This window comes from Pelophylax lessonae (genome assembly GCF_965119305.1).
Source record: "Pelophylax lessonae genome assembly, chromosome: 1".
Classification (NCBI taxonomy): Eukaryota; Metazoa; Chordata; class Amphibia; order Anura; family Ranidae; genus Pelophylax; species Pelophylax lessonae.
This window is the reverse complement of record NC_138768.1, coordinates 16,691,843-16,706,143: the sequence shown is the minus strand read 5'-3', so window position 1 is coordinate 16,706,143 and position 14,301 is coordinate 16,691,843. Positions and strand designations below refer to the sequence as shown.

The following is a 14,301-nucleotide window of genomic DNA, read 5'->3' as shown; positions in this document are numbered from 1 at the left end:
CGGAAAAGACTGCTCCAAACTGGTTTCCAATTCATCAGTCAAATTACATATCAGACAGAACAATACATGAAAGGGCCTTTGCTTTCGCCATGCATCTGTGTCAATATAAGGTGTTCCCGAATCTGAATTTGTGTCCTGTGACAGAGTCGCCCCGTCTGCATTTAATTGTCATGTGTTAATGTAAGCAATTGTCAATTGTTTATGGTGGTGTCAGTAATCTCTCATGCAAAGTGTCTTGTAATCTAAATGCTAAATATCCAACTGTCAAGTGTTCAAATGAATGAATGGAGGGGTGGTTTAACATGTCGTCTAAATGCAAAATACAGCTGGCTAGTCTGGCTTGTTAAATCTGTAATTGAAGGGGGCCACAGTCTATCGTAGAATGAGCCCTAACAAAATGTAATATGAAATATAATTTTTTGTAAGGCACGTTGATACACTCTTTCACCCTTTCCTCTAGTAAGTCTGCATTCTCTGACCTTCTTCTGTAGCCTTACATCTACTGAATATAATGAGGGGCTACTTGGTGGTGTCAGGGGCTGAAGCTGAGGTCCCCTATGCCTCCCTAATTTAGGGTGACCAGACGTCCCGTGTTTCCGGGAACAGTCCCTGGTTTCCAGGAACAGTCCCCGGGCTGAAGCTGAGGTCCCCTATGACTCCCTAATTTAGGGTGACCAGACGTCCCCGGTTTCCGAGGACAGTCCCCGGGCTGAAGCTGAGGTCCCCTATGCCTCCCTAATTTAGGGTGACCATACGTCCCCGGTTTCTGGGGACAGTCCCCGGATTGAGGACCCTGTACCCATATCTAATCTGTCCCAGGTTCTGTCCCCGGATTCAGGGGCAGCTCTCATACCTAATGCTGGCAGCCCCCTAGATAGTAGCAGGACATTGAGTAGTGTGAAGAATTATCCAGCACAAGAAGGGATTGGTGGGCAAGGGGGGCATACCGCTGCAGTGATAGTGAGTGGAGCTGTCAGATCTAAGCATTGATGTTGGGGATGGGCGGGGGCTTTATTCAGAGCCCCGCCCCTTTGTCAGACAACCCTTTAAAAGTGGAGCCAGTGCACCTGCCGAGCAGGGGGAGGGATGAATAGTGCTGCTCTCCTACTTCTGCTACCTCATCCCATCTCTCTCTGTTCATTGGCAATAGGGAGACTGGAGAGAGCAGAGCGCAGTGTTCCTTCCTCCCCCTCCCTCCTGGATGACGTATGACAAGCAGTGCAAGGAATTATGGGCAATGTAGTCCAGAGGGGCAGGATTGCCTTGATGAATTGAGCTGCAGACTCAGAATGTAATAGCCACATGCCAGGAGGAGGTGAGTTTCTGTTTTAAAATTTTGCAAAAAAAAGGTTGTTTTTTTCTCCTTCGCTGATGAACACTGATAGGGATAGAAATAGATAAAACTATGAGAGAGTGCAAATGAAGTAATAAGACCTGAAGTGCTTACTTCACTTGCACTTTATCCAATCAGAGACACAGTCTAATGCACTATTGCACTTTACTAGGTGTTCATTGTTTGAATTGCACATTATTTATTATTTATATATGTATTATAGGTTATGTCATGGTATGTTTAGCAATGTTTTAATCTTTATATTAATTTAGCAGTGCTATCACATAGTTTTATCTATTTTTATCTTAAAGGGACACTACCACCAAAAAATTAAATGTTTCAGTGGCATACCAAGAAGGAGAGCAGAGGAGAGAGAGAAGAGCCGCATCAGATCTTCACACAGGAAGGCGTCCCCCACTGTTTCAGCTTTAGTTTGAACCACTGGGTGCTGCTGTCACCCAAAGTCCTGCCTCCTTGTTTGACTCCTTTGATAGACAGCACACTTGTCCAATGGCGGGATGTGTGCAGTCTGTCATAGGTAGGAGCCGATCCAGGAAGCGGGACTTGTGTGACGCGGGAGCCCGGTGATTCAAATTAAAGCTGAAACAGTGGGGGACGCCTGCCTGTGTGAAGATGTAATGCGGCTCTCCTCCACTCTCCTACCTGATCCCCTGCACTAGTGAGGCTGAATTCCTGGGCACTGGTGAGGCTGCATTCCTGGGCACTGGTGAGGCTGCATTGCTGGGCACTGGTGAGGCTGCATTCCTGGGCACTGGTGAGGCTGCATTGCTGGGCACTGGCGAACCTGCATTGCTGGGCACTGGTGAACCTGCATTCCTGGGCACTAGTGAGACTAAATTGCTGGGCACTGGTGAGACTAAATTGCTGGGCACTGGTGAAGCTGCATTGCTGGGCACTGGAGAGGCTGCATTCATTGGCACTGCTGAGGCTGCATTCCTGGGCACTGGTGAAGCTGCATTGTTGGGCACTGGTGAGGCTGCATTGCTGGGCACTGGTGAGGCTGCATTGCTGGGCATCGGTGAGGCTGCGTAGATATGCACTTTTGAGCTGCATAGATTTGCTCTGGTGAGGCTGTGTAGATGGGCACTCGTGAGGCTGCATTGCTGGGCACTGGTGAGACTGCACTGCTGGGCATCGGTGAGGCTGCGTAGATGGGCACTGGTGAGGCTGCGTAGATGTGCGCTGGTGAGGCTGTGTAGATGGGCACTGGTGAGGCTGTGTAGATGGACACTGGTGAGGCTGCATAGATGGGCGGGCACTGGTCAGGCTGCATTGGATGGGCACTGGTCAAGCTGCATTCCTAGGCATTTGTCAGGCTGCACTGCTAGGCACTGGTCAGACTGCATTGGATGGGCACTAGTCAGGCTGCATTTGATGGGCCCTGGGCAGGCTGCATTGGATGGGCCCTGGGCAGGCTGTATTGGATGGGCACTGGTGAGGCTGCATTGGAAGGGCACTGGTGAGGCTGCATTGGAAGGGAACTGGTGACGCTGCATTGCTGAGCACTGGTCAGGCTGCATAGATGGGCACAGCTGAAACTTGCATTCTTTATTTAGCTCACTCCTGAACTCTGCACTCTGTTTTTCTCTATCATATCTTCATAATATTTGGTAGTCATATCTCAAAAATTCTAGGAAGTATCTTTTTTTTTTTTATTTTATTTTTTTTTAAGGAGAAAATGTGAGAAATAACATGTATATCATACAATAATTCTATAAACACATAGCACATACACTGCATATATAATTTGAGGAAAATATGCTTATACAATAGTTTACCATTTGCCAATAAAAAAATAATATGTCCCCGGATTTAATTTTAAAAATCTGGTCACCTTACCCTAATTGGCAACCACTGCTATACCTCATATAAATACGGGGAATTGAATTTTTTATGGAGCAATGCACACTGCCACCAATCCCACCATAGATCTGCAGTTGAAATGTGTTACATATTTTGCCACAGAGAATTTCTGCTTCAGTCCTTGTACTGTAGACCAATGTAAAACTATCCATTCCCTGCAGGGTTTATGACAGAGAATACAGACATCTCCTGGCTTTTATATTTGCTATTGATGAGATAAACAGCAATCCAGATATTCTTCCCAACATAACTCTGGGATACCATGTGTATGATTCTTGTGGACATGTAAATAAAGCTATAAAAGATGTTCTACAGATATTGTCTGGACATACAATGGAAGCTCCAAATTATTCCTGTATGGAGCGGGGGGCCCTGGCTGGTTTCATTGGAGATCTCAATTCTGACACCACTCTCCAAATGGCCCAGCTGCTGAATCTGTATGGTTACACCCAGGTAAGAAAAGCAGAATTTCCTCTTATACATACGGTTAGGACAGCTAGTCGTCTTATGGTGAGCTGGGTCAAAAGGGTACAGAAAATCCTTGTGGCAATGGGCCCTAAAATATAATATTGTTCTAAAAAAGAAGGCAGTGCTGTGTAGGGATGGGCCAATGGTTGAGTCCAATCTTTGACTGTTATGGCATTTGGACAAATGCCTGAACTTTTGGCCATTCATCCACCTGTTGATCATATATATAGAAGTTGTATTTCAGGAAGCTAGGAACCGCCAAAGTCACCAATGTCATTGCTTTACATGACCGTTAATCCCTGGCCATACCCATATTTGGTCAATGATGTCATTGCTATCCCCGTCCCTTCCCTGTCATGTGTGTTGGGTCTGTTGGGCTTTTAGCATTGACGGGTTGGCATCAAAAATAATGATGGATTTACAATTAGGGGCTTTTCTTGTTTTTTTTTTTGTTCTTTTTAACATCTCCCCGGCCGGCCAATAGCAGATTGATGATTGTTCAGTTATCCTGATTGGGCATCATATGACACCCTGTCAGGATACACCAATAGCGGGGCCACGCAGCAGTACAATCTGTCACTGGCCAAGTCCGCAGGACACAGTCGATGACCGATCCGAGTATTGGCTTGTTGCCGGTACCATGTGACCGCCGTGACCAATCACAGCAGATCACATGACAGTTGTAAACAATGACTAGCTTCCTTTCACGCCATCCATTGAATACCACTGTGTTGCTAGCTGTGATCTGTCAGTGTGATCATATGGTATAGACAGGGCCAATCACAGCCCATCTGTACAATGTGATTATCTCTGGCCAATCACAGCTAATCAAAACAAAACAGACTGAATTAATCTGTTTCATACAGTACATAGTTACATAGTTACATAGTTAGTGAGGTTGAAAAAAGACACCAGTGCATCCAGTACAACTTATAATATGTGTGTGTTTGCTGTTAACCGTACATTGTATACCCCTGTATGTTGTGGTCTTTAAGGTGCCCATCTAATAGTTTTTTGAAACTATCAATGCTCCCTGCTGATACCACTGCTTGTGGAAGAGAATTCCACATCCTTACTGCTCTGACAGTGAAAACCCCCCTGCGTATTTAAAGGTTAAACCGCCTTTCCTCTAGTTTTAGTGAGTGGCCACGTGTCTTATTGTATTCCCTTTCTTTGAATAGGTTTTTCCAAATGCTAGGGTTGCCAGTACAGTATTTGTACATTGATATCATATCCCCCCTCAATCGTCTCTTCTCCAGAGAGAATAAGTTCAGTGCTTGTACTCTTTACTCATAGCCGATACCCTCCATTCCCCTAATTATTTTTGTTGTCCTTCTCTGGACTTTCTCCAGTTCCAGCACATCCTTCTTGAGGACCGGTGCCCAGAACTGGACAGCATACTCCAGATGTGGCCGGACCAGAGTCTTGTAGAGAGGGAGAATAATCTCTTTATTTCTGGAGTAAATCCCCTTTTTTATACATCCCAGTATTCTGTTGGCTTTGCTTGCAGCGGCTTGGCATTGCATGCCACTGCCAAGCCTGTTGTCTACCAGTACCCCCAGGTCCTTTTCCATCCTAGACTCACCCAGAGGTCACCCCCCCCCTAATGAGTAGCTTGCTTTCTAGTTTCTGGCACCCAGGTGCATTACTTTAAAATGTAAATTTAAAAGTAAAATGCTTGTTTATAGCAATGTAATGCATTGCTATAGGCAAACATAATGTGTAAAAAAAAAAAATATATACAGTATCTCACAAAAATTAGTACATCCCTCACATTATTGTAAATATTTTATTCTATCTTTTCATGTGACAACACTGAAGAAATGGCACTTTACTACAATGTAAAGTAGTGAGTGTACAGCTTTACAGCTTGTATAACAGTGTAAATTTCCTTTGCCCTCAAAATAACTCAACACACAGCCATTGATGTCTAAACCACTGGCAACAAAAGGGAGTACACCCCTAAGTGAAAATGCCCACATTGGGCCCAATTAGCCATTTACCCTCCCCCGGTGTCATGTGACTCGTTAGTGTTACAAGGTCTCAGGTTTGAATGGGGAGCAGGTGTGTTAAATTTGGTGTTATCGCTCTCACTCTCTTATACTGGTCACTGGAAGTACAACATGGGACCTCATGGCTAAGAACTCCCTGAGGATCTGATAAAAATAATTGTTGCTCTACATAAAGATGGCCCAGGCTATAAGAAGATTGCCAAGACCCTGAAACTGAGCTGCAGCACAGTGGCCAAGACCATACAGAGGTTTAACAGGACAGGTTCCACTCAGAACAGGCCTCGCCTTTGTCGACCAAAGAAGTTGAGTGCACATGCTCAGCGTCATATCCAGAGGTTGTCTTTGGGAAATAGACGTAGGAGTGCTGCCAGCATTGCTGCAGAGGTTGAAGGGGTGGGGGGTCAGCCTGTTAGTGCTCAGACCATATGCTGCACACTGCATCAAATTGGTCTGCATGGCTGTCATCCCAGAAGGAAGCCTCTTCTCAAGATGATGCAAAAGAAAGCCTGCAAACAGTTTGCTGAAGACAAGAAGACTAAGGACATGGATTACTGGAACCATGTCCTGTGGTCTGATGAGACCACGATAAACCTATTTGGTTCCGATGGTGTCAAGTACAAAGACAGGTGTGTCTTGTCTACAGTCAAGCATGAGTGCTGCCGGGACTAGGGAGTTACAGTTCATTGAGGGAACCATGAATGCCAACATGTACTGTGACATACTGAAGCACAGCATGATTCCCCCCCCCCCATTTGGAGACTGTGCTGCAGGGCAGTATTCCAACATGAATAATGACCCCAAACACACCTCCAAGATAACCACTGTCTTGCTAAAGAAGCTGAGGGTAAAGGTGATGGACTGGCCAAGCATGTCTCCAGACCTAAACCCTATTGAGTATCTGTGGGGCATCCTGAAACGGAAGGTGGAGGTCTCTAACATCCACCAGCTCCGTGATGTCGTTATGGAGGAGTGGAAGAGGACTCCAGTGGCAACCTGTGAAGCTCTGGTGAACTCCATGCCCAAGAGAGTTAAGGCAGCACTGGGAAAAAATGGTGGCCACACAAAATATTGACACGTTGGGCCCAATTTGTACATTTTTAACTTAGGGGTGTACTCACTTTTGTTGCCAGCGGTTTAGACATTAATGGCTGTGTGTTGAGTTATTTTGAGGGGACAGCAAATTTACACTGTTATACAAGCTGTACACTCACTACTTTACATTGTAGCAAAGTGTAAATTCCTTCCGTGTTGTCACATGAAAAGATAGAATAAAATATTTACAAAAATGTGAGGGGTGTACTCACTTTTGTGAGATACTGTGTATGTATGTATATATATATATATATATATATATATATATATATATATATATATATATATATATATATATATATATATATATATATATATATATACATATATATAAAGATGGTAGTATACTGCGCCAACCTCAATATAACCCCATGCAACATCAGCAGCTAACACAAATCCTGATATATATATATATATATATATATATATATATATATTGTAGTGAGCATGTACACAGTATCTTTATACTTTGACCAAACTGAACTCAAAATAGGGCTTAAAAAAAATAATTAGATACTGTATATATCTTGATCACTTCCCCAGAGTAGTACAATGTTATGCAATACAATGTATGGTATTGCTCTGATCACAGTGTGTTAAAAAAATCTTTAAAAAAATCAAAAAATATCATTAAAAAAAAAACAATTTTAAAGAAAAATGTTTAATTTTTTTTTTTTTTACTGTCACCAGTAGGGTCCTGATATTTCGGCTGCAGGACCCTATCTGCTCCTCCACCTGACATGGATAACAAGGCTACTGATCAGGAAACCAGGAGGAGCGGTTGGCGTCTCTGGCAGGCCTAATAGTACCATGAAAACCTAAATGCCTCAATCCCATGCATTGCCCCACATGTGCTATTAATGATAATATTTTCATTAGAAAATTCTTAAATATAGTTCGTTATCATTAGCTGGTACCATTCCAGTCTGTAAGCTATCCATAAAAATGAAGAACAATGGTCTAGCTATGGGTATCGGGTAAATAGTTCCCCTAGCCATTCACCAAAAAAGTGTACAAAAAAATAAACACACAAGACAGTTTTTGACAAGTCCTTTAATCAAAAATAAAAAAAATTGTGTCCCCCAATCCATTCTCAATCATGCCGCCCGCTGCACCCCCCGGCCGGGGAAAAAAAAAAGAGTTCTGCTCTTGGTGAACGCTTCCCGCAGTCTGTCTGTTTCATGGTTTGACAGTTCCTATATAGAGAATGGGCAGGACCACACTGGTGGCATCACTGGGTGGTCTCACCCTCTTGTGACATCATGGACTGGTGCATGCCGGGTCGGTAACATCATGAAGGGCAGGGCCACCTGGTGACGGGAAGCATTCATGTTGAAGGCCTCAGGTCTTCCCCCTCCGGTGTTCTTCCTCCGGTCTTCCCTACCACTGCTGTCTTCTCCGCCCCAGGCCCGGTTCTGTGAGGTCACCATGAGACTCTGCCCCTTTTGACATCACATGAGATTTTTTTTTTTTTTTAAAGAAATGTTTATTGGTATTTTTTCAACACATGAGATTTTTAATAAAGGACTTGGAAAACAGTGTTTTGTTTTTATTTGCACTACACTCCCTTTTTTTGCAGTGAATGGGTAGGGGTACAATATACCCTATACTAATTCACATGGGGGGTGGGATCTGGGGGCTCCCTTGTTAAAGTGGGTCCCAAATTCTGATAAGCCCCTTACCCTCCGGCCCCTACAACCACCACCCAGGTTTGTTGGGAAGAGGCCCTTGTCCTTATCAACATGGGGAGAAAGTGCTTTGGGATGGGGGTGCAGAGCCCCCCTGCCCCAAAGCACCCACCCCCTATGTTGAGGGCATGTGGCCTGGTATGGTCCTGGAAAGGGGTCTCTCTTGCCCCCCTCCTTCCCTGACCTGCCGGGCTGCATGCTCAGGTAAGGGTCTGGGATGGATTTTGAGGGGGGAGGCCCACGCAATTTTTTTTTTCATTTTGGTGTGGGGTTCCCTTTCAAGATCCATAGTAGAATACTAGACTCAAAGGGCCTGGTATGGATCTTGGAGGGGACCCCATGCAATTTTATTTTATTTTTTTTCAATTTTGGCATGAGGTAACCCTTCAAGATCCTCAGAGCACAAGTCGCATCCAAGTCGGATCATGATGATTCGACTTGGATGCGACTTCTATTCAAATCATTGGGCTGAAAGCAGTGGCGTCACTAGGGTTGGTGTCACCTGGTGCGGTAAAACATGGTGTCACCCCCCCCCCCTATATTTGGGCCGGGCAGCAGCTCAGCGTTCAAGTTTTTTGAAGCAGGTTGCGACGGTCAATAAGGCCTACAGGATAGCAGGTTAGGCACTTCCTAATGGCTCAGTCCCTAGGAGCGGTAACGGATAATGGCTGACAGGCCATCCTGCCAGACCCAGCAAAATTGCAGCAGTGATCCCTCCGGTTATACGTTCGCTTCCTCTGGGTTAACCAGGCTGACTTTGGTCAGTAGTGTAGCCCATCTGTACCCTGGCAGTGACACAGTCTCTCTCTCTGGTGGTGCTGGGAAGTGTGGCCCTCTCTCTGGTAGTGCTGGGCAGTATGGCTCTCTCTGACTAACCCCAGCACAGTCCTCTTTATGGTGGAGCACTCACTCCCTCAGCTTTTTCCCAGGTTCCCAGTCCTCAATCTCTCCCCCTAGCAGAGTGCATTCTGGGGGCTGTGGTCTGCTCCCTGTGGACAACAAATGGGGCCACCAATCTTCCGGGACTACATGTCCCATGATGCCCCCTAGTCTCTTCTGATTGGCCCTCCGCGGTGGCCAGCGTGAAGGGAAACAGACCGGGCAGTAAGCTGGGCGGCAATCAGATGAGAGCCGCTCTCTCTTCTCCTGCACTGCTGACAGGAGAAAAGAGGGGGGAAGTGGGGAAGATAAACTGACAGCCCGCAGATCGCTACCTGTTCTCTGGTGACTGAGCGAGGAAAAGAGCCTGCTGTCACTGCTTAATCATACCTCCCAACTTTGTGTAACTCAGTGTAGGGGTAAGGAAAGGGCAAAATTCCTCCCACATACAAGAGATGGTCAGAGACTACAGACATGATACAAGAGATGGTCAGAGACTACAGACATGATACAAGAGACTGTCAGAGACTGCGGACATTATACAGGAGACGGTCAGAGACTGCGGACATTATACAGGAGACGGACAGAGACTGCGGACATTATACAGGAGACGGTCAGAGACTGCGGACATTATACAGGAGACGGACAGAGACTGCGGACATTATACAGGAGACGGTCAGAGACTGCGGACATTATACAGGAGACGGACAGAGACTGCGGACATTATACAGGAGACGGACAGAGACTGCGGACATTATACAGGAGACGGTCAGAGACTGCGGACATTATACAGGAGACGGTCAGAGACTGCGGACATTATACAGGAGACGGACAGAGACTGCGGACATTATACAGGAGACGGACAGAGACTGCGGACATTATACAGGAGACGGTCAGAGACTGCGGACATTATACAGGAGACGGACAGAGACTGCGGACATTATACAGGAGACGGACAGAGACTGCGGACATTATACAGGAGACGGTCAGAGACTGCGGACATTATACAGGAGACGGACAGAGACTGCGGACATTATACAGGAGACGGACAGAGACTGCGGACATTATACAGGAGACGGTCAGAGACTGCGGACATTATACAGGAGACGGACAGAGACTGCGGACATTATACAGGAGACGGTCAGAGACTGCGGACATTATACAGGAGACGGACAGAGACTGCGGACATTATACAGGAGACGGTCAGAGACTGCGGACATTATACAGGAGACGGACAGAGACTGCGGACATTATACAGGAGACGGTCAGAGACTGCGGACATTATACAGGAGACGGACAGAGACTGCGGACATTATACAGGAGACGGACAGAGACTGCGGACATTATACAGGAGACGGACAGAGACTGCGGACATTATACAGGAGACGGTCAGAGACTGCGGACATTATACAGGAGACGGTCAGAGACTGCGGACATTATACAGGAGACGGACAGAGACTGCGGACATTATACAGGAGACGGTCAGAGACTGCGGACATTATACAGGAGACGGACAGAGACTGCGGACATTATACAGGAGACAGACAGAGACTGCGGACATTATACAGGAGACAGACAGAGACTGCGGACATTATACAGGAGACGGACAGAGACTGCGGACATTATACAGGAGACGGACAGAGACTGCGGACATTATACAGGAGACAGACAGAGACTGCGGACATTATACAGGAGACAGACAGAGACTGCGGACATTATACAGGAGACGGACAGAGACTGCGGACATTATACAGGAGACGGACAGAGACTGCGGACATTATACAGGAGACAGACAGAGACTGCGGACATTATACAGGAGACGGACAGAGACTGCGGACATTATACAGGGGTTGTTTGAGACTGGGAGCATGCTTCTGTAGTGTACAAGAGACTGGATGCATAGTACATGACCTATTACAGCAGCACTCTCCTAAATGTAAAATACTGTTGAAGTTCAATTTTTTTAAGTTAAAAAGAACATGGATGATCCCTTCCAGTGATAAAGTGCCAGCAGTGGAAGGGTTACCTGCAATTTATCTGTCCCAGCTTCTCTTATCCTGACGGAGAATGCAATTCAAGCAGCGTGGTGTGCCTCCTCCCCCCTCCTGCTCTGTGTACAGTCAGGAAAGGAAGTAAACATCACAGCAAGAAGGGGAGGGGCGGCTTCAGTGTACTCCGAGTCCGTACACACAAGTGACAAGAGAAGACTGCAGGCAGCTGGAGAGACATCCCGGCCAACAAACAAAGTGTTGCCGCGGCGTGTAGACAACCCGCTGCCTGCACACGCTGCCTGCACACGCTGCGGGCATTTCAGGAAGGTTGGGAGGAGGTTCAGGCTTAGGTGGTGTCACCCCTCTGGCGGGTGTCACCCGGTGCGGACCGCCCTCCCCGCACCCGCCCAGTGACGCTACTGGCTGAAAGTCAGATCAGTTAAGACAGCTCTCATAGGGAACCATTGAGATAAAAAAAGTGAAATATCCCAGGTCAATTCACCAACCAGTTTGCTTACCAATAGGGATGATCGAACGGTTCGGGTCGACTATCGGTTCGACCCGAACATTGGGTGTTCGAGGTTCGGCCGAATTTAGAACCTTTTGCCCAAAAAGTTCGGAATTCGGCAACCAGAACCGACCAAAATGCAATGGGACAGGAAATGGGCTTTAAAAGCCCGTGATTGGACCAGAACCATTAGCAAAAGCCAATTGAGGGGGCAGGAGAATGCTAGGAATGTGATTGGAGTGACTAGGGGGTCCCTAGGCCAATCATTAGTGAATACGCCCCCCAGTATATAAGATAGCCCCCGCCAAATTCCTAGCATTTTTATACAGGACATGGAAGAGAGTGGAAGCAGTTCTGTTAATTTTACTTTAAAAGTGTCATTTAGCATTTATTAGTGTGAGGAAAGGGATATCTAGTGTAGTAGAGTGCTCTTTTACACTTTAGTTAGATGCAAAAATTTAGTTTCTGTAGGGAAAGTGTGAAGTGTCAGGGTGACCGTAATGTAGTGTAGGGTGAACTGACAGTGACTGCTATGGCAGGGTGACCAAACCCTTCCATATCAGGGTGACCGCTATAGCTAAAGCTAGTTTCTCTCAAGTCACTTTTGCTGCAGTAATATGGCTTCGCCCCTGTCAGCTTGCTTTTTGGCTGCAGGCGTTTATATAGTTATTTTTTTGAGCACATGTTTGGAGTCAGGCATGACATCTGAACATGTGTATAGGGGGTATATATACACACCCATGTATGTATATATATATATACACCTGCACATATATAGGTGTGAAAGGAGCAGAAAAAACTACTTGCGCTAATGAAATAATTAACACCAATATAGTTACGCTTCTATCACACCTATATATGTCTAGGTGTATATATACATATAAGTATGTGTGTATATATACCCGTATACACAAGTTCAGATGTTTTGCCTGCCTCCAAAGAACCCAAAAAAAAATGCCCAAAAAAACGCTAGCGCAAAAAAAAAACGCCCAGGTGTGTTGTTGCAGGCATTTTTGGGGGGTTTTTGGAGGCAGGCAAAACATCTGAACTTGTGTATATGGGTATATATACACACATACTTATATGTATATACACACCTAGACATATATAGGTGTGATAGTAGCAGAAATATATGCTTGCGCTAATGAAATAATTTACACTAATATGGTTACGCTCCTATAACACCTATATATGTCTAAGTGTAAAATACATATAAGTGTGTGTGTGTATATATACCACTATACACAAGTTCAGATGTTTTTCCTGCCTCCAAAGAACCCAAAAAAATGCCCAAAAAAACGCTTGCTATTAAACCGGCAAGGTGTGAAAAGCGAGAAGCCACTAACCTGTTCTATAAGTGACAAAATACAAACAATCTTTTTTTATGGTTCTGGACATGCTACAGAGCTGAAACTTCACAGGTATACCTTTTAGACACCCCAGATACTAAATCCAAAGATTTTTTTTTTTTTTATTTATTTATTTTTTTTTTTTAATTTTTCCAATAATTGGCTCTCTATCAAAAATGACAATTTTTAAGAACTTTTTTTGTGTGATTAATAGTCCCTGGGGTATGACCCAGAACCCTAGGCACTTTTTAGGGGCATTTATTGAGTTTTAGGGCTTCAAAATTGTGTTTTTTGATTACCGAAGTTCGGGTCCCATTGATTTTAATGGGGTTCTGAAATCCGGGCCGAACTTTCGGGAAGTTCGGATGTTCTGGCCGAACCGAACTTTTGAAAAGTTTGATCATCCCTACTTACCAACCAAATTAACCTGTCTATCAGTAAACCTCTGTTTTTAACGCATACTGTTTGACAGGTTAATTTGGTTGGTAAGCAAACTGGTTGGTGAATTGAGCTGGATTTTTTTTATGTTTTTGTCCCACATGCTTGCCCTTCCATATGCTCTTTGCTTTGAAGGCCATTTATAGGTGGGGCAGGGGCTATTTTGTTTGGTTGATTTTAAATAGAGGCAGAGAAACGCTGCTAAAAGCTAATGTGGCTAAACACACATTGACGCCAATGCAAAAAGCTACTAAAAGCGCGTTTTTATAGCCACTTTTTCCTGGCGTTGGTAGTGGCTTTGCAGCTCATTTTTTCTAGTGCCCTGTGTGTATGCAGACTAAAACATTTTCTAAGGTTTTCTTCTGTTCATTTAGATATTAACCACTTTACGACTGCCCACCGCAGTTATGCTGCAGCAGGCAGCCGCTCCTGTGCAAACCGCCATAGCTATACGTTGGTCGCTCGGCAGCAGGGAAGCCGATGCAGCGGGCAGGTGGCTCTGATTACTGCCTTACACCCGCGATTGCTCCCCGCTGAGAGAGAAGGACAGGCAGCTGTTGTAAACACAGCCGACCGTTCTTCTCTCTGGAATGATCACAGAGCGCCTGTGATCCTTCTATATAGGATCACAGGTCTCTATGGTCATTTCACAAGCCACG

General features: G+C 45.4%; 2 protein-coding genes across 2 annotated transcripts in view; one reads left to right on the top strand and one right to left on the bottom strand.

Annotated features, from left to right (window-relative positions):
• The window catches only part of LOC309566744 (vomeronasal type-2 receptor 26-like), a gene marked incomplete at its 3' end in the record, with an annotated part of 381,835 nt that overhangs the window by 216,619 nt on the left and 150,915 nt on the right, over nt 1-14,301 (bottom strand). The gene's annotated exons all lie outside the window — the stretch shown is intronic.
• LOC309561190 (vomeronasal type-2 receptor 26-like) overlaps nt 1-14,301 on the top strand; it is a gene marked incomplete at both ends in the record, with an annotated part of 64,119 nt that overhangs the window by 9,099 nt on the left and 40,719 nt on the right. The window contains one exon of the mRNA XM_082264951.1: nt 3,379-3,670. Within this exon, the coding sequence (XP_082121077.1) occupies nt 3,379-3,670 (292 nt within the window). The remainder of the gene's footprint in view (nt 1-3,378; nt 3,671-14,301) is intronic.